This window comes from Amia ocellicauda, chromosome 11, assembly GCF_036373705.1.
Source record: "Amia ocellicauda isolate fAmiCal2 chromosome 11, fAmiCal2.hap1, whole genome shotgun sequence".
Taxonomy (NCBI): domain Eukaryota; kingdom Metazoa; phylum Chordata; class Actinopteri; order Amiiformes; family Amiidae; genus Amia; species Amia ocellicauda.
In genome coordinates, this window is record NC_089860.1 from 1476071 (window position 1) to 1503112 (window position 27042).

A 27042-nucleotide genomic window follows, 5' to 3' on the forward strand; every position below is an offset into this window, starting at 1 on the left:
AATGTCAATTCGTTTTTTGGCAATATCCCATGACCCATAGCTTGGAAAATGTATAGCATTTTTTGGAAACTTCATACAGTTTCTTATCTATGTTCCATAGTAAAATTGGTAGTAAAAGCATCCTGGAAGGAGTAATGAGATGTTCAATATCTGACAGTAAATTGCATCAGAATAAATGTACAGTGTAAAGGTCAAGAAAATGAAACTGAGTAAGAACAAGATCTGCATTTTACAATGCAGATAATAATACAAGGTTGCAAGCAGCACATTGTCACTTACAGTTTCATGAAAAAAATGCATTGCATTAAATTGTGATCAGTGGGTAAACCCTCCCTTCTGTCAGAGATTGATGATGTTCTATGAAAACTTGTTCATAAGAAGAAATACTTCTTTCACCATCTTCAGAATTTGTAACAGCTTACAAATATCTCAGTGTTAAATTGGAAAATATTTCTTCAGATTTAATTCAAATACATTTTCAACTTGTACATCTGTAATCAATTCCAAAATGTTATTTTAACAATACAGAATTTGTTGAAATATGCATTTCATTTTCCACAAAGCCTATGTCCTTCCTGGTTTACATATTACTCAAGCTGATGTTTCGGTTACAAGAGAACGTCAGTACTGTTTCTCTCAAATTTTAGTTTCACAAGTAGTAAGTTGGGTGAAGACGATAACCACTATACATTGGAACGAATGTAGGGAAGTTGAATAAGGTAGGTACTTTTCTTTCTTTTATCCTTTTGTTCTTTTAATGAGTAAACATTTTTCAAATAATAATCATCATCATCATCACCATCATAATCTACATCTAACATCATGAAAAATGAATACAATACAGATATTTCATAAAAGACTGAGTAACAATATCAGAAGCCTGAAATAAAAAATTAAAAAAATACAAGCTAACAAAGACATTTTGTAAAAAAATTTTTTTATGATAATAACTGTTGTTTATGCATTGTTTAATTGTTTATGGATGTAAAATATAGAGTGTGACATGCCAAATAAGTACTTACTAATTACAACTCCCTTTGTTTTGCATATTTTTTCCAATGGCTGATTTTGCTGTTGTGGCTGTTGAAGTGACATACACATTTGGCTCAGGCCTGACAGAAACTGCGTATGCCAGTAAATATACCTTTGACATTAAGCCACCTGGCATTATAAAAAGTCTATAGCTTTCTAACTGTGTAAGGCATAATTTAAAATAAAATGTATAATCAATAATTAAAAAATATATATAAATTAAAAACTTGACTTTTTGATCTGGTGATTTTAAAATATGATATTACATCCATTTAAAAAATATGTATAAATATCCTCGCTTGTTATTGGTTATAAAACATAATACAGGGCCATACTTGCAGTGTACACTTACCATTTAAAGGAGACACCTGAAAACACAAGCAACAGTACTGTTTAAAAACAACAGTTTCTTACAACAAAACAACTTCCTTTCTGTTGTGCGTTGCTACACAAGTTGCTTTTTTGGTCTCAATAAATAATTTCACAGATAGACTTTCATATAGTCAAGCTCCCTTGTGGCATACCAGGTGTGGGTAACTGCATATTTTCACTTCTGCTTTATTGGTCATATTAGAATTGTACACATTAACGGAATTCATCAGAGCTAAAGAGAAGCAATGCTGATTCAGTGGAGGGAAAAAATATATTATTTTCAATACATTGTTTCAGGCATTAAAATAAGGTAATGTTTTGTTTGCCATTTGTGGAATTTCAGTTTGCTCTGATACAGACAACAAAAAGGTAAAAACTAAAAAAGATAGACTTTGAAATCCTTATCAAATCTTGTTAGATTGAACCATCCACTCATCCCATCCTGTCATAGCATCTTGCATTCTGACCTTATTAGATCTTAGATATTAAGCAAAATACTCACTAGAAAGTAATAAATATACCTTTAAGAAAAACACAGACAATAAACCAATTGTTATGGTTGTTTTAAATATATAGTGATTAATATAATCATAAGTATTTCTGTCAATGTATGATCTGTGCTTTGGTTAAAATATTTTTATTTTGTTTCAGAACAGCTTTATTCTGGCATGGTACAAAGTGGAAATGAAAGACAGTATCAGACAAATGTTTGCAAATGAAAATAATATAAAACATGAAAATACATTCAAAATAATGTTCAACTAAGTTAAGCTGCTGTTGTTAACCAACGGTTGAATTAAATATGCATATTTCAAACCCATTTGAATAAAAATTTGGAGCAATTGCAATTGTTAAAACTTAGTACTGATGATTGATTTCTGTGTTCCACAGGCTTCTTTATTCAGCTTCTGTCAAATCCTGCCTTTGAAATTTGGGTAAGTTGAAGTTTTGGTTTATCCATTCCTGCTTCAATTAGTATTCTGTCAATAAAGTATTAGTATCTTTAGTACAAACAGGTAATACGATTTCCTGACTAGATTACAGTTACATTTTGAGATAAAACTATAGCCATCATAGTTGTTCTTGGTTTTCAGGTACATAACAAAGGTACTTACAACTTTTTAAATGTGACAAATGAAATATAGTATTTTTGCATATAGGTTCAATACAGTACTTTATTTTCTGGATATTGTCCTGTCTGATGTAATAAAATGTTATTGTTTTTCAATGACCTAGAACAGATAATCCTTCGAGTCTACCATTGTGATGAATCTATAGAAACTACTTCTGGGATCACATTTATCTTTACTCTCTTTAGATTCATTTTAGCCACAGTAGCAAACTGGACACTGATTTCCTTCTGAAGATGGAGAGAATTAATTATTTAGATATTACTCCTCACACAAGTAAGTTGATCTTATATAATACATACATATTTTAAATGGGTTGTAATGGTATTGAAATGTCTCTGTGAAATAAGAAGCATAACACCTAACATACCTCTTAATGAGCTTGTGCATTGCTAATTTTTGTAAAAACAGACCCACACATTTTCCAAAGGAAATAAACTACTACTCAACACAACACTACTTTAATTATGTGTGTATCTGACACATTCTTGCAAGTCACATAAAATAAATGTTAAAAAATAAAGTGGCTATTGTTGTGTGTTTGCTCAATTAAATATTTGAAATTGTAATGTCTTTGACTCCATGTTTAGATCTCTTGATGTTTCTTTTATTGTGTTGATTTCTTAATTGTGAAAGTTAGGGCATAGCACCTACTAATAAGATATTTAACAATAACATTACTTTGAATCTCTGCTGCTTTCAATATCTGCAATATTTTAAATAAAAAATGCATTCTGTTGTTAAACTTTTATGATTCATAATGTGGGAAAAAACATCCCCCTGCAGCTGGAGCGATACCACATGTACAAAGGTCTATAAAGATAATGTATGCATTTATTATTCACACTTAATAGATTCCCGTTGACAGAACAGACCGTGTATTTAATAGATTTTTAAATTACTGGAAACATGTTGTTTACATCATAATAACTTGCACAACCTTGGAACATGTATAATAAATGCACAGTGTCAGGCTTTACTAGCAATACCGTAATATACATGAACAATCCAGGTTTGATTCCCGGTTATGACTGCCGCCTCGTATTATGGGATATTCTTGAATGCAACAGGAAGTGCTGAAAATTCATAAATAAGCTGCCAATAGGCCTCTGTGTGATACCACTTAGATAAGCCCTTCCCTTTGCCATCTGCTCATCTAGAGAGTACACAGACTGCACTTCCTCTATTGTGACCTCGAAAACGAGGAGCTATGTATCTGCATATAAAACCTAATATTATCTTTCAAAAATAGCTCCCAATGGGCCTATGGGACACTGTGTTTCCAAGCAGTTGTGAGAGAGGACAATTGATAGAAGCCATGTTTGAGGCCTGTGGTCTAAAAGGATACAAGGCAACCATTTAGAAAAAAAAAGGACACAATCAGGAGCGAGAATCCTAGACTGCTTTCTGGAGCAGACAAACAAACAGCTGCTCAGTCTGATGGACACCTTCAGTGTGATCCAAGATCCCAAATAGGACAAAGCAAATGAAAATGGAACTCCTCTTGCAAAGAAAAAGGGGGAGGATAGAAAACCATCAACTAAACTGGCCAATTAACAAAGGGAGATGGCTTTGGTAGAAAAGCAAGGTTAGGCTGAAGGGAAGCTGTTGTCAGCACAGCGAGCACAAGATGGATGAATAGGCAACACATGTAACTGCTAACCCTTTTGCAGACAAGATGGACAGCAAAAACAAACACTTTAAGGAGACCAACTTCAATTCAGCAGGCTAGCTGGTTTCTTTGATTTCTTAGTTTTTGGTCCAGAGGGCAACTTTTTCACCAGGTTTACACAATAGATCTCGGCTGGTTTTCGTCTATGAAGTTGTGTTGTTTTGTAAGGCACCTCACTCATTTTCTCAATTACTTGATAGGGTCTCCTTAAGGTAGTAATAAACTTATTTTCCAAGTTGAAACTCCCCGGACGACGCACTTGTAAATGTGCTGCTGTACCTGTTGTGCCTGTAGCATATGTTCATGGTCCACATGCATTATGTCTCTATACGCTCTTTCATGCCTTCTACATGTTCTACTGGGGACACAGTTGTTCCTCAGTTGTCTCTTTGTAGTAGTCAGTGGGACTGCTGGCTGTATAGTAATTGAAAGGGGGAAAACCCAGAGGAGGTTTACAGTGCTTTCTTGATGGAGAACATTAAGTAGTGCAGCAATTGATCCCAGTTCTTCCCATCTGTGTTTTCTGGAGAATTCCTTTCATAGTTTTATTGAAACTATTGTTGGAAAAAATTGTCTACTACTTTAATAATATGTTGTCCTAGGAAATTGATCTCTGCCAGTTATTTTGCTGAAGGCTTTTTTATTATTATTTCTTCCAGCACAAGAACCTTACCAGTATATCAAAATTATAGAACAACCAAGACAGGTATGTGTTGTTTCTTATCTGCATGCTTAAATTACATTGGGAACCTAGGTTGGCTGCTGCAGAATGTTTTAATCTCAGATATGTGTTTTGTATTTTTGTAATGTATGTAAATTCTATATATGATGACCTTTTTTCATGGTGATCCTCTAGAGAGGCTTTCGTTTCCGTTATGGATGCGAGGGCCCAACTCATGGAGGTGTACAGGGAGTCTCCAGTGAGAAGGACAAAAAAACATTTCCAGCAGTAAAGGTATTCCTTAACAAGTACAGTGCACACAAAGAAACTCAGCTTTGCAGCAGCTCATAAACCATGCTTACAAACAGTTCATAAATGAAAGCCAGAGTTGTGGTATATATTCAAGCTGTTTAGGCCCAGATTTTAAATTCAACTCATTGCAATTTCTAAAACCAAGATGTTTACTGTTGGGTATAATCAAACAGAATACATGTATTAGCAGGTGTTGTAGGAATAATAGTTCCCTCAAACAGTTGCGTCTTATTACAGCCATGTCTGTAAATATTAAATGAGCATTTACACTGCTGAAGCAGCCAGCCAGCTTTTCAAGGTCACAATCTGCAACCACTATCTCCGACAAAGGACAAATGTGTGTTTGAATTTGTTGACCGACTGGAAATGGACACACACAGGCTAAGTTGAAGGATATAGAATATCAGGTCTGTGCAATAACACACAAAAAATAATATGTAAAATATAAAAATCATTCTTTCTCTCTTTCTTTCTTATATTTTTTGCTTATAACTATCTTTTATTGTTATTGTTAGGATTATTAGGCTTCAATGCATGAAGTGCTGGAAGCCTATTGTTTCTGTAAGGATTTTTATTATTATTATTTATTTTTATTTATTTTTTCCTTCCGCCAAAACTTCTAATGCCCCTAAAACGCTCATACATACATTAAAACTCACGAAACTCACAAGTGTTGTAGACACCACTTATGCCAACAAATGCATTGAAAACTGCACATGTTGGTGTCATGAATCCATGTGCAAATATGAAAACAGCTACTACTCCAGAACGATAAAGCCCAGTGCCCTGAAACTGCGCTTGTATTACATAGATACTGCTATCTATCAAATGTGCAAGAGGCAAGTGACTGCGTGCAAAAACATGGCAGCCACAAGCAAATGACTGAGCACGTATGCAAAATACACGTATTTATAAAAGCATGAACTCTGACCTCAGAAAAAACCCATGAGCCATATTCAAAAACTCACCAAACTTGGTACAATAATCATGATGTTATGCTTGATTGTGGTGAGTTTTGTCACCAAATGTGACACAGTGCGCTGGTACCGATGCCAGGCCATGTCACATGCAGCAGTGAATATCTACAGAACAGTGAATCCTAAGGTGCTTAAATTTTCAGTGATTAACACTAGTTCAAACATCTGTCGAAGTTGAAAAAGCCAAGTTGATTGGACAAAAAACATGGTTGCTATACACCAATGAAAATGACAGCCTCAACCATATACTGACATTCGTTATGTAGACCTCTACCTCCATCATGTGGACAAACTTGGAAATTGCATTCTGTATCTACAATGCAGAAAACTTGAAACTTTCAAATGTCCATAAAACGCTTATACATGCATGAAAACTCACGAAACACGCAAGTGTTGTAGAAACCACTTATACGTACAAATGCAGTGAAAACTGCACATACTGGTGTCATGGTGTTGCTAAATATTGTGATAGGAATCTAAATTGTGAAATGCAACAGAAATATTCTCCAAAACCTAATGACACATACATATGCCACTTCATACACATGCATACCTTATGCCCCACTGTTATGCTTGTTCATCAGAAGTTGCTTGGGCACACGCTCTGTCCGCCATGTAGTATTCTCTGATTCAAGCTTTGGTGCCTTCTAATCCAAGCCACGTATACCCACTGTGACACAAATTGGCATGCATGACATTAGTACAGAGTCCTACCAAGGGTGTTAAAGGCTAGTTGCCCCAGTGAAAAACATGGGTGCTGTGGACCAATGAAAAAAACATATGCGCCACATCAAACACATTACACATTTCCTGCACACTGGAATGCAGTATATACATGACACTCTGCACATATGATTATGGCTATGCCTTGAACATAAAACCAGATAATGATGTTTTTGAGGTACACGGTTAAGCCGTAATGTTGGATTTAACATGTGTCAGCGTGCAAAAATGAAAACAGCTGGTACTTCAGAACTCTAAAGCCTAATGAACTTATATTGTCAGTGATTAAACTTGTACAAAGTTCTGTCAAAGTTGATGAAGCCAAGTTGATAGGACACAAATCCTGGCTGCTGTACAACAACCAAAATGACAGCTTCACATGTCAGTCACATCATGACATTCCTTATGTAGACCTCTACTTCTATAATTTGGCCAAACTTGGGAATTGCATTCTGCATCTTGAATGACACAATGAAAACTTCACATATATGCTAGAATTAAATGAAAAATACAATGCTACCTTACAAAATTGATGCATGCAATCAAGAAATTAATATTATACTTCACTGACATTGAAATACACACTTCAAGTGACAAAAGATTGAAAACCTCAAATTTATACTACATTGGATTAGAATTGAAAATTACACATTTAATAAAACATGCATTTAAACCACAAATGCCTGCTCAAATCTGAAACCTACCAATGAAACATGGAAGTCTTAAAAGTTGCATGCAACTTCTAGTTATTATTATTATTTTTCCGCCGTTTTTTAAAAGCCTATAAAAACCAAACCGCTGGATGAAAACTCATGAAACTTCAAACAGTGATAGATGGCTGTGTAGTGCTATACCATATACAATATGGAGGCCATATGTCACATGGTCTGGTGACCATAGTGGCTTAAGTGACACATTTTGGAAAATCTACAAAAATCTTCTCCGAAACCGCAGACGGGACAGATGTGAAACTTGGTGTGTGAAGTTATGTTGTAGCCTATTTTTAGATTTGTTCAAGACAAGTCAATAAGTCACATGGTTTGGCAGCAATATTGGATTGGCCAATAATCTTCAAAGATCTTCTTCTCCGAAACGGTTGGTCCGATTGATACAAAAATTTCTACACGTGACCTTGGCTAGCTCCTCTATCAGATTTGTTCAAGGCAAGTTGATTGAGAAAACAAGATGGCCACCATGAGCCAATCAATTTTCAGAAATTGTCAAGTTTCAAATAAATGCATATGGTGCAGTATGGAACTATGTTACAATGTATTGGACTGATTGTTACTTGAGAGGATTGATCCCATAAGCAATGTGGTGGTCACTGGTCATTATTATTATTATTATTATTTGGTATACAGTATCTTTGGACTGTGTTCTATACATGTTCTTAAAAATAAGTTCCAACATAAAAAAAACATGGCAGTAATGAACAAGAGATTTTGACTTACTGTACATTTTGTTCAATTTTAAGTCTGCAATGACAAACTGTCACCACTGGTAGCAGCATATACCACAAACAGGACAGAGAAAAAATTACAAAGCCGCCATCTTGGGCATGTACATCGTAACAACAAAGCACTATCAGTCACTTGCAAAAGTATTAGAGTGGAAACTATTGTTTTAAACACAGAGACACGTCTGCCTGCAAATACAAATAGTGTAAACTGAGATGTGTTTGTAGTGAGGGTTGTTTCAGCTGTAGAGACCATGAAGGAAGGCGAGGGGGAAACCGAAAGTGAAAGTAAAAAATATTCTTAAATATGATTCTCAACACACTGTAATGCAAGGTATTAAAATAAATACATGAACATGAACAGTGGTACAACAGCAATGATGTTGCTGAATCTAGTGGTGGGTTATAGCTTTCAAATTAAAGTAATTTCAAACTGACATCGAGTGCCACCACGAGTGAATGACTTCCTGTTTAATGTTAACGATGCAACACGGGGGGCACGACTTCGTGCTCTTCTCTCTCAGTGAAATTGTAACTAATGGTGACATGTTATATACTGTACTGTGCAGAATCGCTTGGACTTTGCTGTAGATTTGAAAGAGTGAACATAAGACGTTTCCTGTGTGAGCTATACCCGAAAAAACGGACATACTCGGTCAGGCGCAATAGTAAAAACGCATTGCTGCTATTTGCCCCTTAGTGATATACATTGCTTTTCCAGGTGCAAGTTTATATAACGCACACATCATTAATCAATGTGACAACCAAATGAAACATCAAATAAACATCTAAATAAGGTTTAGAAGGTAACTACAAATGTATAAGCTGCAGCAGTTATGAGCTGCTTACAGTTTATTTTTATTTGCTTGGTTTGTTTTAGTACACAAACGAGTCAGGGATTCTTTCAGCTATAGTCAAAAAAACACCAGAGACAAACCGAAAGTGTAACAAAAAAACTATAATTAAATGTAATGAACAACACACAGCAATGCAAGATATTTAAATACACACAGGAAAATGAACAGTGGAACAACAGCAATGACTTTGCCGAATCTGTAGCGGTGGATTATTGCTCCCAATTGAAAGTCATTTCAAACTGAGATCGGTTGGATCCCGCATCACTTCCTGTTTAAATAGATAACGATGCAACACGGGGGACACGACTTTGTCCTCTTCTCTCTCAGTGAAATCGTAACTAATGGTGACATGTTATATACTCAACTGTGCACAATTTCTGGCTCTACACAGTAGAATTGAAAGGGTGATCATAAGACCTTTACTGTGCGAACTACACCCGAATAAACGGACCTACTCACTGAGGCGCTTAATATTAATAATTGGAAATATTTGCCCCTTAATGAAAAACATTGCATTTACAAGCTGGAATTATATATAATGTGCACATGAGTAATTAATTTGACAATACAATTAAACAAAGTAAGCAACTAAATTAGGTTTAGTGGTGGTAACTTTGAATTGAAAACCTGCAGCAGTTCTAAGCTATACAAGTTTTTCGATTGATGTACACAAACGAGACTTGTGAATAAAGTGTTTACTAATTTCTTATGATACCAGAGCTACTTATATTGTAACTAATTTAATTTAAAATGATACATTGAAATCAAATAATAAAAAGCAGTCTTGAAGTACATTATAATGTGTTAGAATGAATGATACTGTGTAGATGTGTACTTGGCCCCCTGCATTGCAGCTTGCAGCTATATTTATTATTATTATTAGTAGTAGTAGTAGTAGTATTAGTAGTAGTAGTAGTAGTAGTATCATCGTTTGCACACGTATTTGTAAACACATCGCCTCGTACTGTTTTGCACTGATTTTAGCTCTATAACGCCTAAAACAGAGGAGATAGATCTTTGGTCAATATAAAACTTCTGTGAGTTTAACGTCTGTTGTAAAAAGTTGGTCAATGGCTGCTAAACATTAGGTCAGTTTAGTGGATACTATTTTGTCCATATTAATTTTAGTTATTGTGATTAACCTGAAGTAAAATAATATTGTTATAATATTGCATATGAGCACGCTTGTTGAGAATAGAGTCAATTTAAAAGGAAATCTAGGTCAGGGTATTTAACGCACCAGTAAACTGGAGATCCTGTTGCTGTGTATTTATTCATTATTTACAAGCAGACATCTGGTTGTTACCTATTAGTTCAATTTCAGTTCCAACTGAATTAATTTTTAGTCAATTCCAATTCTGTAATTCTTCCCATTCCGGTTTCAGTTTCAGAATTGAACTCTAGATAACACAAGAGATAACTTGAGAATTTTAAGTAGCTCAAGCAATTAATGTTAATTAGAAACATGTAAACCTGTATGACAGGCATCAGACATAAAATATTTAACTGAGTGTAATTTTGAAGTGTTCTTTATATTTGTATTATTATGTTTATTATTTTAGGTATGTAATTACACTGGACCAGCAAAGATTACTGTTCAGTGTGTCACCATGGATGACCCACCACTTCTTCATGTGCACAGCTTGGTTGGCAAGCAGTGTGAAAACGGAATGTGTGTAGTGAACATCAATTCCACTGATATGATAGCAAGGTATGTATATACTTACTTTTCTATACTGTAACATTGGGAAAGGGCAGTGTTACCTTACGGGTCAGGTTTTCACACACCAGGGTCATATTAGATAGGGACCTGGCAGGAAACACTGGATAGAAAACACAACAAACAACAAAACTGTAGCTCTTTGTTGAGCCCACCTAAACTAGATAACAAATCCCTCCGTAAACATAAACTTCTAAACAAAACACTGACAATGACAAACAGCCTCCAATCCAAATCGTAATCAATAGAATAGTCACAGCTCACAGCAAAGAGTTAATTTTACCGGAGTCGGGCTCCCACACAATCGGGGTCAAAGTCATGGTGAGGGGTCATTGCCAAAGTGGGGGTAAGTGTATTTGTTTTGTTTTTGTTTTTCTCTTTCTCTCTCAATTCAACATCATTAAAATAATTGTTAGTAAATATGTTTCAATAATAAATACTACTACTACTTTAATACTATTACTAATAATAATAAATCAATTAAAAAAGAGAAATCTAGAAGAAGCAGAAAGGTAGACATTAATAAATCATGTTTCATTCCCATTAATGTCCCAGTAATCTTCCCTTCCTCTCCTAGAACGATGGGGACTTTTTCTTTATCTGAGTGTGAATTCTCTGATATGGTTCAGAAATATGGGGGTGTATTATTTTCTTATTTCAGTGTATTTTGAGCAGGACAGCAGGAATTGTCTCTGGCAACCCAGGACTGTGATGTACCTTGTTGATGTTTGCCTTTCTTTGGGGTTTTAGATTTTAGATTCGAATAACATTCAAGTTTATCTTTTAATTTTAATTTCATTATGTCTCCTTCAGGTTAAGGTCAGTTGTTTTAACGTGGAAACCTGGCTCTGGGGCTCTCTATGCAGCTCAGGTTTGGGTGCCTCAGAGCCGGCTGACCCAGGGGGTCTCACTCTAGGGAGAGCTGGGTGCTCAGTAGTGGTTTGTGGTGGTAGGACTGGAGGTCTGCCTGCTTTAGGTGGCAGGTGTGTTGGGGGATTCCTGTGGGCCTGCAGGATGTGCAGAATTTAAGTTACAGTTTTTCTATCAGGCTTTTTATAGTTGGGGTTTGTGAAGGGACCCCACACCTCACCAGCATGATTGGCTGGATTATTGAGTGGAACATTTTGTGCCAGATTTGTATGGGTATTGTTGTTTGGCTGAATTGTGTTTTTATGGCGTAGAAACTGCAATGTGCTTTTTCTTTTTGTGTGTTGGTGGCCTGAATAAAATTCCCTGACGCACTGAGGGTCAGTGTCAGGTAGATGTAGCTGGTGCAGTGCTTTTTGTACAGTGCTGCGCAGCATGAGGTGGAATCTGTGTTTGTGAGATCAGCTTTTTTCTGGAAAACCATTTGTCTTGTCCAGAGTGCCCATTTCTGACAGTACTGCTACAGCAGTGCCAAGCTCTGCTGCAGCCCCTGTTCTGTGGGTGACAGCAGCACCAGGTCATTGTAGAGCAGGAACTTGATCTCTTTATCATGTGGAGTGAGGCTGGAGGATGCAGACTCTCTCTCTCTCTCTCTCTCTCTCTCTCTCCTTGTTCTTTCTCCAGTGGATACTGAGATGCTCTCATAGGGTTACATGGAGGTTTATAGAAGGCTCCGTCCAGTTCGCACCTGTTTCCATTCAGAAAATCATTGTAAGAGTCCTAGCAGAGCCCTTCGAAGCAATGGGTTTAAGACCCACATGTCTGAGAACAAGCGAGCAGTCAAGACCTGGGAAACAGGGCAGTAAGGACAAAACAAGCAATCAATCCAGGGAACATGCAAACAAGTCAAGGTAGGCAATCCAGAGGTCAGTAAATGAGAAATCAGGAAAATCTTCAAAAATGTCGCAAAGAGAAAAATAAACTTGCTGCTGCAGGTGAGGTAGATGGATGGATTATTCCCAGTTCTAAGGCTTCCATGATATAATCCTCCATGGCTACATGGAGAGCTACATGAAAGGAGATCTACGGCCCTGTAACAATAGTTATTGTAACTGTGTTGTGTAGGGACAAAAATTAGTGTAACAGAGGAAGTAGAGTGGAGAGGAAATAAAGTGTGTGTTGATTGAGTTAATAGAATAATGGAGTCGAGTCAGTTATTACTTAAAAGTAAGCAGATAACATAACAGGCCCAGTCCCACGGTCATTGAGGAGGTAAGCGAGAAACCAGAGACTTGCTGAAGACAGAGGTAACAACTTTGTGCCCGTTAGGTATCATAAGGGGCTCTCGATATGAGTCGCTCTGCATGGGAGAGGTAGGCACTGAGCAAAGCAGTGACGACCCCCCTCGCCATCCTTCCATGAGATGGTCGGGTCCTGGTGGGAGAGTCATAGTAGTCCTAGAATCATGTCTGCACCTGTAGTGTTGATTACCAATAGCTGGAGTTGCTCAGTGTGAAGTAGACTCTCCTGGAGACAGAAGGGTAGGGTCATTTGGGAAACTGGGCCATAACCAATTGGTTGGTTGTTCACTGCTTTGACTCTGAGTGGAAGCACACAAGGAGACAGGGGAAGGTTGAGGCGATCCTTGTCCTGTTGACAAAATTACCTGCTGATAACAGCTCTAGAACCCAACAGGACGTTGGCTCTAATAAAACACTGGGATTGAGTTAGAAGGGGATATTTCCCTAGTCTGGATTAATATTCTGGGGAACCCCGGGGCAAACAGGACAAGATTCTCGAAAATGACCAGCCTGACCACAGTAGAGGCATACGTAATGTTTAATATAAGGGGGGGTTTGTATGATGTATCAAGCCCAAATTGCTGGTGAAAACTGGTTCTTATCAGACTCTGTTCTTATAGGTTTCAGGGTTCTTTAGGGTTGAACTATAGCACAGTACCATAACACAGTGAGAAAGTGAGACAGTGACCTTGTTTACACAGACACACAGGGAAAGAAATGTAGTTCTTCAGTTAGTGTTGGTTTTCAGTTGTTGTATTAAATTCCATATACAATATTATTTTTCTTATTTCCCCCCACTTATGATAAAATTCATAGTTTGAAGGGGCAATGCAACAAAGAAATGTAATTTTCCACCCAAATGTACTTTGGGAAAATTTCCTGGATAATATTCACTGGTGAAAAACTGTGAATGTTTTTTTTTTTTAAGTTTTCCAAATTTAGGAATTTTGCATGTCCCAAGAAGAAGTGTTCTGGACATTGTAGAAGAACGGCTGGTACAGGTCTGGAGAAAAGAAAACTGCAAGGATCCTCAGTACAGGGAGCCTACAGGTAGGAAGCTATAACTGACACAGATTCCATGGAGCATAATTAGAATGCCAGTGTAGAGCATAAAAAGTGCATAGCATAAGAGATGCAGGGTAAAGCAAATATAAGACAAGCAGCAGAATTTGGAATAAATTGAAGAAGGACAGCCAGAAGAGAGTTGTAATAGTTTGGTCTTAGTATGTTGCTCTGAAAGAAATTGCCAGCATGCACCATGGAAGACATGTCAAATCTGAAAAGCACTGAAACACAGCTCTCATACATTTATGGTAATGACAGTTCTGAGTTTATTTAAGAGAAGAAAAAAAATGTTTTCCAAATGCAGACAACTTTATTACTAACAAAATAATGGCATTTACTGAAAAGATGTTGTGTGAATGAACAGGGGTTTGTATGAGATGTTATGCTGATGATAAAAGAGTAAGCTACCTCACTCTGTTTAAAACTATTCATGCTGCCATTAAGAAGCTAGAAATTATAATAAATAATAATAATATAATTCATTATGTTATTACTATTATTTTTATGATTAGTTGTTCTAATAATGGTAAATGAAGTATGTCTACAAAAGCAGTGTAAGAGAATTTGATAGGCTTGGTTTTTCAGTCAAGCTAAATAAATAGTTGAACTGAAATTGGTTTCTCTTTTAAGATTATTTTTAGAGGGAATACGCGGTCAAGTCACAGATGTGCAATAATCATTTATTTGTGACAAAAATAGAAAACTAATATTCAATTATATTACTAAATAAGTAATATTAAGCTTCTGCTGGATTACAGAAAGAAACAGATAATACCCGATTATATACCTCTTCACCTCACAGGGCAGCTTAGGTCAGTCTGGTCAGGCAGGCAGCTGGTGTCTCTTTCTCTTCCTCCTGCTCTTGTCATTGTCTCCGTATTATTCCATCTCCATCTTCTCAACGAACTTCTCTTTGTTCCCCCTTTATAAGGTTTCAATTTAACCAATCACATTTTGGCAGCACGACACCATGAGAAGGGTGCCTGATACATAGGGAGCACTGTGGAGTAGTAGTTAGGGATCTGGACTCATAACTGGAAGGTTGTGGGTTAAAACCCGGGTGGGGCAATGCAGTTGTTCCCTTGAGCAAGGTACTTCACTTTGCTCCAGTGAAATACCCAGCTGTATAAATGGGTACAAATGTAAGTTGTCCTGGATAAGGGTGTCTGCTAAGTGATGATAATGTTAAGTGCTGCCCCTTGACACTGAGCAAAACGTTTGTACTTATTGCCTCTTACAGTAGATGGCATTGAGTGATATTAAAATGAACACACATCACTGTTCAGTTTCAAACAATGATTTGACATTATAATAAAGACGTTTATATCACAATACCATGTCCATGGCTTGGATTACACTCTGACACACGCAATAGAAACTTACACAGTTGCGGCTTATTTTTTAGTTGCTAGTTTCTTCTAATCATAAATGTAACCACTATGATGTACAGTTTTGTAGCTGGTGCCTCACTTAGAATTTAATCTGCACCGCTACACATAAGTGGATGCTGAAAAAAATATTTACATTGATCTGTTATTGACATATGAGCAAACAATCACACCTGATCAGCATTGATCCATATATAATAGATAACACCTAGATAAAGGCATCTGGCAATAACAATAATAATAACTACACAGATTTCATCAATGGCAGCTTCGGGTTTTATTTTATTATGTTTTCTTCTACTTATATTTGTAACCGCTACGAAGTATAGGCTTGTAGTTTTGTATCAGCGGGGAGATTAATCGTTTCAAATCGAGTGCCAGGTTTCTGTGTTTTTATCTCTATATCCGTTCTTGCAGGACCATCTTGCTCTTCCGCTATTCTGGCTTCTCTTCAATTTTAGACACTGTGATTGGCTCGCGGTGCCTCTCGTGCTGCCCGCCTATCTCAGAAGCCACGCCAGCAAAACATGTCTCCTCCCTGTTCGCAGGTCCTAGAATCTTGCGAACATTTTAGATTTCATCCTGCCCTAGGTCAGGAAGAGTGTGTATATTTTATACCAGCTATTTTCTTTATAGTAGCTTCTATAAAGTATTCAATTTATTAGTAGTAGTTATGGATAATGAATAATAACAAAAATACCTTAACTCTTCTAATTACATAATATCAATCACTTAATGTTATGTTTGTTTTCTGTGACAGGATCATGCTTCTATTAAAAATAAAAATGTATAACTATGAAAAAGACTACTACAATTAAACTGCCTTCTGTTATGTGTGTGTGTGTGATATAAAAGCTTACACCATAATTACCTCTGCTAGTCTGCTAGATAGAGGACAGTACTGCAATGCTATGTTTCACGCTTTACATTAAAACATATATAGCTATACATATAGATAGATTTACATATATTTTTATTTATGTCAGAGTTTCATTAATTATTATAATTAATATGAGGGATCACACAGTTACCATTGACTATATGTATATATATGTTTAGAGAAAGAAAGACAAAAACTACATGAAGCAGCACAGCAGTGTGCTAAAGCGATGGACCTTGCTGTAGTGCGTCTGATGTTTACAGCATACCTACCAGACAACAATGGGAACTTCACACACAGTCTGCAGCCTGCTCTATCAGGACCTATTTTTGACAGCAGTAAGCAACCATCTTCACCAACTATTTGTATTTGTATTTGTTACCAATTTAACATATAGCTCTGGAAAAAATTAAGAGACCACTCCAAGTTCAGAAATCAATGTTTAGTGGTCTCTTTTTTTCCCAGAGTTGTATTTAACATTGTTTGAAAGTCTCAATAATAATAATAATAATAATAATAATAATAATAATAATATGTATTTCTTATCCAGGGCAACAAAATATAAGAACATTACAAAAGTAAAGAAATTAAAAGACTATTCTTAGGTGAACTACCTATAACATAACACCATTTTTTGTTCCTGGGTAGTAAGTGTTATTTCCTAATTGCCTCAAAAGTATAGAAAATGGCTATTATTCGCCACAAACGTTGCATTTGTGACCAGGACAGTGATATTTAGAAATTTAACTATTTTCCAGAACATTCCAGATAGATTCAGTGCTGAGTAAACTTGGATTAACTTCTAGAACTTTCTAGAACTTTCCAGTAATATAAATAGTAGTATAAATACAGTGGCCTTAAGCCCACCAGTTCAGTTTAGTTCCAGCTGCCTAAGTGGATACATATCTGATCTGCATTTTTCTGAGATGGCATCAAGAGGCTGCAAAGCATCTGGCAGACGCATTTTGCTATGCCAAATTATCAAGACAAGAGCGAAAAAGTACTCAGTGGAAGCATCTGCTAAGGTGCCACACTGCCATGAGTTTCCTGTACCCATTCCTCAGAGATAGAGCAGCTGTCTTTAGAAAAGAGCAGCAAGTCAGAGAGCGAGGAAGACATTGTAGATCCAGATGATAATTTTAGAGGTGTAGCTGAGGAGAGAAACCCATACAACCCCAACCAAAAAGACCTCAACAACTTGATTAGAGATCTTGGTCTCTCCAAGTCCAGTGCCGAGCTTACAGAAGTAGAAGCTCACTAGTAAGGAGAAAGCGGCTTGGAACAGCTTTGTCGCAGTGGTTCGGGGCTTCCTGGGCAATCACAAGGCCAAAAACTATGTGGAGCTGGCTGAAACTCTGGTGAAGAACGACTGCACAATGGGCTGTAGGATGTCCCTCAAAGTCCATATCCTTGATGCTCATCTTGATAAATTCAAGGAGAACATGGGAGCGTACTCGGAGGAGCAAGGCGAGTGCTTCCACGAGGATATGCTGGACTTTGAATGCCGCTACCAAGGACAGTATAACGAGAACATGATGGGAGACTACATTTGGGGGCTGATTCGTGAAAGTGATTTACAGTATAATCGTAAATCTCAAAAAACTACTCACTTCTGAATCTTTTGTAGTCATTTTGTATTACTTTAGTATAAATACGTGTTAATTTGGATTCATATGTTTTTTTTTTCTGGCTTTATGTGAATGAAAAGACACAAATTCCTCCATTTTCTCATTGGAAATAGTTAAATTTCAAAATATCACTGTCCTGGTCACAAAAGCAAAGTTTGTGGGGAATAATAGTCATTTTTTATACTTTTGAGGCATAAGCAATAAGGAAATAACACTTACTACCCAGGAACAAAAATTGTGTTACATAGTGTAATTAGCAGCCTGTAGAAAACTAAGACCAATTAAGAAACTGGGAACTTGGTTTGAAGATCTGTGCCAGAAGAAAATGTGTCCCTCCAGATTTTGAGTTTGATAAACCTGCTTTAAATGAACAATTATATTATTTAATTAAAGTTGCAGCTTCCTTTTTGCATGTGGGTGTATATGTGCCTTACTGTATTTTCCAGAAACTGATGATATTGTTGTTTTTCATTTGTTCATAGAGGCACCAAATGCATCCAGTTTGAAAATTTTGAGAATGGATCGAATGTCTGGCTCTGTAGCAGGCGGTGAAGAAGTTTTTCTGTTGTGTGATAAAGTACAGAAAGGTAAATAATGACTAAACTTATTAGTGTATGCTTGTCTATCCCATCAAACAGAAATATAGGCTTTTAGGATAATCAGGACTTGCAGAATGGAAATTATCTTTCAAGTTGAGAGTACTACCCAAAGGGGGAGGGGTTAAGTCTGTTAGTATATAACCTCAAACAAACACTCTTAGACATCACCAGATGCTGGGTTTCTTCCCTGGTGATGATCTGCCAGGCCTATACTGCAGCTGTCTTCAGTTCCTGCTTGTTCTTGGGGCGTTGTGCCTTTGGGTTTGCCTTTAGCAAGTGAAATGCATGCTCAGTTGGATTCAGATCAGATGATGGACTTGGCCATTGCATAACATTCCACTTCTTTGCTTTAAAGTCTTGTGTTGCTTCAGGGCATTGTCCATCTGCACTGTGAAGTGCTGTCCAATGAGTTTGGAAGCATTTGGCTTCATCCTGCTGCTTTTGTCAGCAGTCACATCATCAATAAGTACAAGGGAACCAGTTCCCTTGACAGCCATACATTCCAATGCCATAACATGCTTCACAGATGAGGTGGTATGCTTTGGATAATGAGTATTTCCTTCCCTTTTCCATACTCTTATCTTCCCATCATTCTGGTACAAGTTGATCTTTGTTTCATCTGTCAATAGGATGTTGTTCCAGAACTGTACAGGGTTCTTTAGATGTTTTTGGCAAACTCTAATCTGGTCTTCCTGTTTCCTGTTTACATCATATGGTAAACCCTCTGTATTTACTCTGTATTTATGGTGAAGTCTTCTCTTGATTGTTGACTTTAACACAGATACGCCTACCTCCTGGAGGGTGTTCTTGATCTGGCCAACTGTTGTGAGGGGGTTTTTCTTCACCAAGGAAAGAATTCTTCTGTCATCCACCACTGTTGTTTTCCATGGTCTTCCGGGCCTTTTGGTTTTCCTAGGCTCACCAGTGTGTTCTTTCTTTTTAAGAATGTACCAAATAGTTGATTTGCCAGAAATAGTTAATAGTTGCCACACCTAATGTTTTTGCTATCTCTCTGATTGGTTTGTTTTGATTTCTAGCGAGCGAGGCAAACTGAAGGCAAAACGCCACAAGAACAAGCAGCAACTAAAGACAGCTGCAGTACAGGCCTGGCAGAGCATCACCAGGGAAGAAACCCAGAATCTGGTGATGTCTCTGCGTTCCATACTTCAGGCAGTATTTGAATGCAAAGGATTGTGCAACTCACAATTTAATTAGTGATTATGTTAGTTAAAATCGGGAGGAACACATATACAAATGGGTGTAATTCCTACACTGTTCTCCCAAATTAAAAATGAAAGTCTACACTTAAAGCACATCTTGATTGCTTCCTTCCAAATCCATTGTGGTGGTGTACAGAGCCAAAATGATGACAATTGTGTCTCTGTCCAATTTATTTATGGACCTAACTGTATACATATAATACAGTGAGGGAAAAAAGTATTTGATCCCCTGCTGATTTTGTACGTTTGCCCACTGACAAAGAAATGATCAGTCTATAATTTTAATGGTAGGTGTATTTTAACAGTGAGAGAAAGAATAACAACAAAAAAATCCAGAAAAACGCATTTCAAAAAAGTTATAAATTGATTTGCATGTTAATGAGGGAAATAAGTATTTGATCCCCTATCAATCAGCAAGATTTCTGGCTCCCAGGTGTCTTTTATACAGGTAACGAGCTGAGATTAGGAGCACCTAATCCTAATCTCCTAATGCTTCTAATCTCAGCTCGTTACCTGTATAAAAGAAACCTGTCCACAGAAGCAATCAATCAATCAGATTCCAAACTCTCCACCATGGCCAAGACCAAAGAGCTGTCCAAGGATGTCAGGGACAAGATTGTAGACCTATACAAGGCTGGAATGGGCAATAAGACCATCGCCAAGCAATTTGGTGAGAAGGTGACAACAGTTGGTGAGATTATTCGCAAATGGAAGAAACACAAAAGAACTGTCAGTCTCCCTCGTTCTGGGGCTCCATGCAAGATCTCACCTCGTGGAGTTTCAATGATCATGAGAACGGTGAGGAATCAGCCCAGAACTACACGGGAGGATCTTGTTAATGATCTCAAGGCAGCTGGGACCATAGTCACCAAGAAAACAATTGGTAACACACTATGCCATGAAGGACTGAAATCCTGCAGCACCCGCAAGGTCCCCCTGCTCAAGAAAGCACATGTACAGGCCCATCTGAAGTTTGCCAATGAACATCTGAATGATTCAGAGGAGAACTGGGTGAAAGTGTTGTGGTCAGATGAGACCAAAATCAAGGCATCAACTCAACTCGCAGTGTTTGGAGGAGGAGGAATGACCCCAAGAACACCAACCCCACCGTCAAACATGGAGGTGGAAACATTATGCTTTGGGCGTGTTTTTCTGCTAAGGGAACAGGACAACTGCACCGCATCAAAGGGACGATGGACGGGGCCATGTACCGTCAAATCTTGGGTGAGAACCTCCTTCCCTCAGCCAGGGCATTGAAAATGGGTCGTGGATGGGTATTCCAGCATGACAATGACCCAAAACACACAGCCAAGGCAACATAGGAGTGGCTCAAGAAGAAGCACATTAAGGTCCTGGAGTGGCCTAGCCAGTCTCCAGACCTTAATCCCATAGAAAATCTGTGGAGGGAGCTGAAGGTTCGAGTTGCCAAACATCAGCCTCGAAACATTAATGACTTGGAGAGGATCTGCAAAGAGGAGTGGGACAAAATCCCTCCTGAGATGTGTGCAAACCTGGTGGCCAACTACAAGAAACGTCTGACCTCTGTGATTGCCAACAAGGGTTTTGCCACGAAGTACGTATGTTATGAAATGTTATTCTGATTTTTTTTTGTTAATTTGTCTCTCACTGTTAAAATACACCTACCATTAAAATTATAGACTGAACATTTCTTTGTCAGTGGGCAAACGTACAAAATCAGCAGGGGATCAAATACTTTTTTCCCTCACTGTATGTGATGCTCCACCACATCGCAAGCCGCTTATACCATATGGTCAATACAGGGAAAAGTATGTAGTAGTTCATATACTAGATCATTTTAACTTACAATTTCAGTTTTAAAAGTTGTTTATAATGTACCAACAGCATAGATTTAGGTAGGGATGGTAAGGACATGTCCCTACCAATGTCGAATTGATGTTGAAATCAACGTTGAATTGTCCCTACCAATAATTGTGAGAAATCTGAAATGTTGAGTAATTTTATCCGCTCCAGAAAGAGTTAACTCTATCCTCAGTTGCTCCTACTGCCTGAAACCCAAAACGCAAATTTTATTGTCTTTGGCTTTAGGTTCTGAAGCCTGGGCACAGTATACGTTTCTCCCGATTTCTCCCAATTTCATCCTGAGAAGTGCAGAGTTATTAAAGAGAGAAATAATGTCCTGGCGCTTTAAATTGAATGGCACCCTGGGATTTGTAGGTGTATGGAGTTTTGGCAAAGATCCATACCTTTGGCAGTCAGCAGACAAGAGAACTTCAAATCCCATAATGCATCTCTTATAGCATGGCTGACATCGGCACTATATCACTTTGTTGGGTGCATCATCCCAAGCCCCAACTCTTAGGGCTTCCAGCCTCTGGCTCACCAGTATACCCCCCAGCAACTCTCCAACATCCGTTGGCTACTCCCTACAGCCTCTTTCTGGGGTGTGGCATGGATGCAAGTGAAGGACCTTTTGGGTGCAGCACAAGCTTTTCTATTCTCCCTACTATTCTCCCTACTTCCTAGTGCCCAAGAAAGACATCAGTTTCCGTCCCATCTTGGAACTGAAAACACTAGACTGACAAGCTGCAAAGAGAATAGAATAAACATCTCGATGTATGCAGGTACAGCATGGTGCTGGGTGAGGGTTATCATTTGATGTGCGTGCTGAAGTGGTTAATTTCCTATTGACTGTATGTAAGTTCCATTACAACTTTTTATAGAAACCTATGGTCAGAAATAATGGGCACTTAACTTTCCACTGTGTGCACATCAGTCTATTAAACAATTATATAGGTTTTTATTGTATTAAGATTTGAATAGAAACCTGAATTTTCTGAAATAGGAACTATAGGAGCTTGAGTGGATTAGAAACTTTTATCACTGACACCCCCTAATGGTGAGTAAAGAGAAGGAATTAATTTCGCCATTCGTTGCTCAAGTTGTGCATTACCTCCTTGATACAGTGTCCTCTCATCAATCCTTTTCCTTTTCTATTATTTTTGAAAGGTGGGGACCTTCAATTCAAGGCTACCTTAAATTTAAGTTAAGGGATCATTATTCATATTTAACTTTCAATGAATACAAAGTATGATAATTTTGAAATGTGCAAAACAAATAGTCTGTAAGGGCAAGTCTTATAATCAAAATGCCTAATGTCTCAGTACATACTTGAAATTATCTGCATCCCTGAATTTGCATAATCTTCAAACATAAGCTCTAGAATGTGAGAACATGTAGCAGCAACCCAGGATATGAAAACATAAGGAGGTTAGACCTGACATATTGTGACATAGTGAGAGGTTGTCTAAGCAACATGTAGGCAGGGGTTGCAAGCAGAGATTCATAGGGCACAGAGTTCAAGGAACTATAGCACTAATGTTGGATTTATTTTGACTACCAAAAAGCTTCGAATTAAAGATCACTCACAAATACAAAAAGTTAAACCTAGCTCTTTGAGCTCCATCTGCACTTTCGTAAAGTCCCTCTCTAAGTCTGGGCAGCTAAGCCATAGACCAGTTCAAACAAAGGAAGAGAGTCCTTTGTTGAGGATTCCAAAAAGTCCATTTACCAGGGGAAGTGTTCATCAGCCAGTCCAGGGTCTATTCCAAAGGTAGTCCATAACCCTAAGTGAGTAAAATCCAGGTGATCTTTAGTTGCACACTGCCTCTCAGCTACCCTAATTGGCCCTATCCACAAGTGGTATGAGACAAAGAGGAGTGTTTGTGTCCTACCTTTATAGAGGCAGGTCCTGAGCCCACCTGTTCCTCAGCTGACTGCTTGTGGAGGTCAGCTGACAACCAGCAGAAAGTTAAGTATTTGGGCTTTTGGGAGCTGTAGTTTATATTCCTGGTGTTGTAGGCCTACAAGTAATACATTTAAGCACATGGGCAGGTATATAGTGATCCTCTATAACCCTGCCTCACACTGTGTTACAGTATTTACACTCAGCCTCCCTTCCCAGTGTTAGCAACCAGGAAAATGTGTTACCACTAAACCTACGTGCACACTGCCTGCTCGATAGCGCTACAAAAGAGGCATGCTCCCATTCATTTCCAACGAGAGCCAGCAAGCGGTCATTGATAGAGTTTGGTGACTACCAATGGCAGGGTAGATGTTCTCTGCATCTTGAAGTCCCTTCTCTTTTCTACTCGTTAGCTTAAAACTCGCTTGCTAGCTTAAAACATTGACGAGAAACGTATTATTGCGGTGTCCAGTTTCTCCATTATTTATGATGCGTCTCTGGCTTCATACAGAGATATCATTCTAAAAATGGATGCATGGAAGAATGTTTCAGAGATCAACGGGATCACTGGTGAGTGATACATGCATAACATAAAAGTAAGTAAATTGCAATTTGAACATTGACAAATCATTGACTTGGCATCGTGTTGATACGTAATACATTTTTAGTAGTGGAGTCACACAAATAATAAATACTTATTAATAATTGTGGCGACTGATGTTTCCCCTATATTTGCAGGTAGTAGTGGAAAATATAACCATGAAGAGTACATCCCTACTTGATCCCTACCTGTTATTGCACAAATAGGATGGTTAGACCACATCAATGTGAAATGAATTAGTAGAGCTGCTATACCATTTTATTATGTGATACCATTTTAGTTTCCAAGAGAATGTTTGGCCCCTCTATATGTAGAACTACACACAAACACTATTATATTGACATTACATACAGAAAGCAATCTATATAAAGTGCACAATGTTTTTGTTTATAAAAGTTGAGGAGAGCAAGAGAAGATACTGTTGACATAACAAAATAAAACGCTCAACTAAATTAGGAAGTGTGCAGTGTGCACGCAAGGGAGGGCGCAGGTACAGCTCGCCAGAGATTGAGCGATTTGCGAGTTGAGCGAGCGGGCAGTGTGCACGTACCGTCAGAAGGCCCAAACTAACTTTACTAATATTATTCCTCGGTCAGAATGTTACAATTAACTTATTAAAATGATTAAAACACTCAATAATGATTTATTATTGTTATACATTTTAAACAGATCATAATATTGCAAGTTTAATTTGTGTTCGGTCATTAAAAATAAAAACATTACATGGAGGTAGTCAAAGTAGATCTTAACAACTGTTCACTAGGCTGGATGATAGCTGAAAGATCACAAGTCACAGCTTACGGTCTCATCCTGATCAAATGGGAAACCTTTACCAATACAAGTTAAAGAAAAAAACAAAGAAACAAAACTAACATTTAATCTGTACAATAAACTACTCATTATGGATTGGCAAAGTAACTAACTATAGTACATTATAAGTTTTACCGCAAATATGAGTGGTTGTTCCCGAGCTGTCACGACAGGGCTCCTAGAGTGTCAGCAGGAAGGTGAACCCAAATGTGGTAGAGGAAGTTAGCAGTAGAGGTAGATTTAGTTAATGATGAGAGAATCTGAAGAACAGAGCCAAGGGAATAAGGCAGTAGTCGGGGTTACGGGCAGAGTTTCAAACAATTGAACAAACGGAGCAAACCAGAGGGTCCAAAAGGCATAGAACAAAGAGCAGACGTAGGTCAAAACACAAGGAAGCAGCGAACAATACTAGAGAAAGCTTGGTAATGCTGCGATGGGGCAAATACTTTGCATTGTGGGAAGGGAACAATGGAGTATATATTTTAAGGCTAATGAGCAGGGGTAATGGATACAGGTGGAGACAATTAATCAATCAGACAGGGATTAAGGGTGAATAATGAGAAGCGGGGATCCAGGAACAGAGTCTGATTAAAGGGAGATCTCTGGTGGCGGACTTTGGGAAAGTAGATGTAACACGAGCCTTCAGGACAATATTATTTATAAAGGTATCACAACATATTTTATGTTTTCAGATGACATTCAAGTGCGCTTCTATCAGGAGGATGACATTGGAACCTGCTGGGAAGCCTTTGGAAAATTTGGACCTACAGATGTTCATAGACAGGTAATAAATTAAACATAATCTTTGAAAGTGTGAAATGAGACATAGGCCCAAACTAATTACAAACCCCGTATACAATTAAGCTGGTTCCCAGACTCGGGGGGAATGAGTGCTCTTACAGGGCTATGGGAGTGATGTCACTGTAACAGGCACATGCACACAGTGACCCTTAATACATTTCTTCCTCTAAACTCCACACCAATCTAAGTGACTAAACAGCACCAATTTGATTGATCCAAGTCACTGTACTAGTATGTCATGTGCATAGAAATGAATGCGGCAAGATAGTGGGGTGGGGTGAAAAAATGAGCAACAGCTAGTAGAGGGAGGGAAGGGGGAAGGAAAAAAAGGATTTCTGTTTTTGTTTGGTTAATGAAGAGGCACAAGCAGAAAGTTCTGTGGTAAAGAAAAGAAAGGGTAAGAAAATTCAGGTGTCAGCAAAGAAATGGTGTGGGAAGTAAAAGGAATAGATGACAGGATCTAGGGCTGAAGTGTGTAGAATAGCAGGGGGCTAAGGAGAGATCCTTGAGGTTCAGAAACTGTAAGAGGGGAGGGTGAAAGGAAGAAATGTTTAAATAAATAAGCCAGAACATGACATTTCTCTAATAAGAAGGCTGGGCATCATTAGTATCATCTGAGAATCCAATTAATTCCTCATCGCTATCTTCTGCAAAGATGTCCAGAACCCTCTGTCATTCAAGAGCCTCAAGTTCGGCTGCAGTAGGGAAACATGTATAGTTCATAGATCTTCTCCAGTCGCTTCCATAACGATCTGATAATTTATAGGTCCAATTTGTTGAACAACATGATATGAGTCTTTTCAAGCTTAGCTGCAGAATGTGCAGATGCTTTACAAAGAACATGATTATGAATCCAAACATGATCATTAACAGCAAACACCACCATTCTTCTCTTTTTATCATAATTTTGTTTTTGTCTTTCTCAAGCCTTCTTCATGTTAATGGTCACCATTCCCCTCAATTCTTCCATCCTGGCGACAAACTCATACTTAGGATGATCTGGAGATATGTCTCGACCCTCCAGTAAAATATGCAGGGGGCTATGAAGAGGTCTACTCAGGTTTAACTCAGCCGGAGAGAAAACTTTGGATTCATGAACAGCAGAATTTAAGGCAAAATGAAAATTATCAAGAAAATAGTCAAATGTTTTGTGTTGCACTCCAAATGTAAGAAGAAATAATTGTTTTTAAACTTAAATTTACTTGTTCAGTGAGATTTGTCTAGGAACGATAAGCACTCGTCATCT

General features: G+C 37.8%; 1 protein-coding gene across 2 annotated transcripts in view; it reads left to right on the forward strand.

Moving 5' to 3' along the window:
* The first annotated feature begins 606 nt into the window (after positions 1-606).
* LOC136762823 (nuclear factor NF-kappa-B p105 subunit) overlaps positions 607-27042 on the forward strand; it is a 59639-nt gene continuing 33203 nt past the window's right edge. The window contains exons 1-10 of one of the 2 annotated variants that reach the window (XM_066716362.1): positions 607-719; positions 2296-2339; positions 2723-2810; positions 4866-4912; positions 5063-5161; positions 10755-10903; positions 14009-14130; positions 16593-16751; positions 18524-18628; positions 25688-25779. In XM_066716362.1, coding sequence (XP_066572459.1) covers positions 2771-2810; positions 4866-4912; positions 5063-5161; positions 10755-10903; positions 14009-14130; positions 16593-16751; positions 18524-18628; positions 25688-25779 — 813 coding nt within the window. In that variant the 5' untranslated portion in view covers positions 607-719; positions 2296-2339; positions 2723-2770. Of the gene's footprint in view, positions 720-2295; positions 2340-2722; positions 2811-4865; positions 4913-5062; positions 5162-10754; positions 10904-10931; positions 12691-14008; positions 14131-16592; positions 16752-18523; positions 18629-25687; positions 25780-27042 lie in introns of those variants that run through there. The other variant, XM_066716363.1, reaches the window with a different exon arrangement.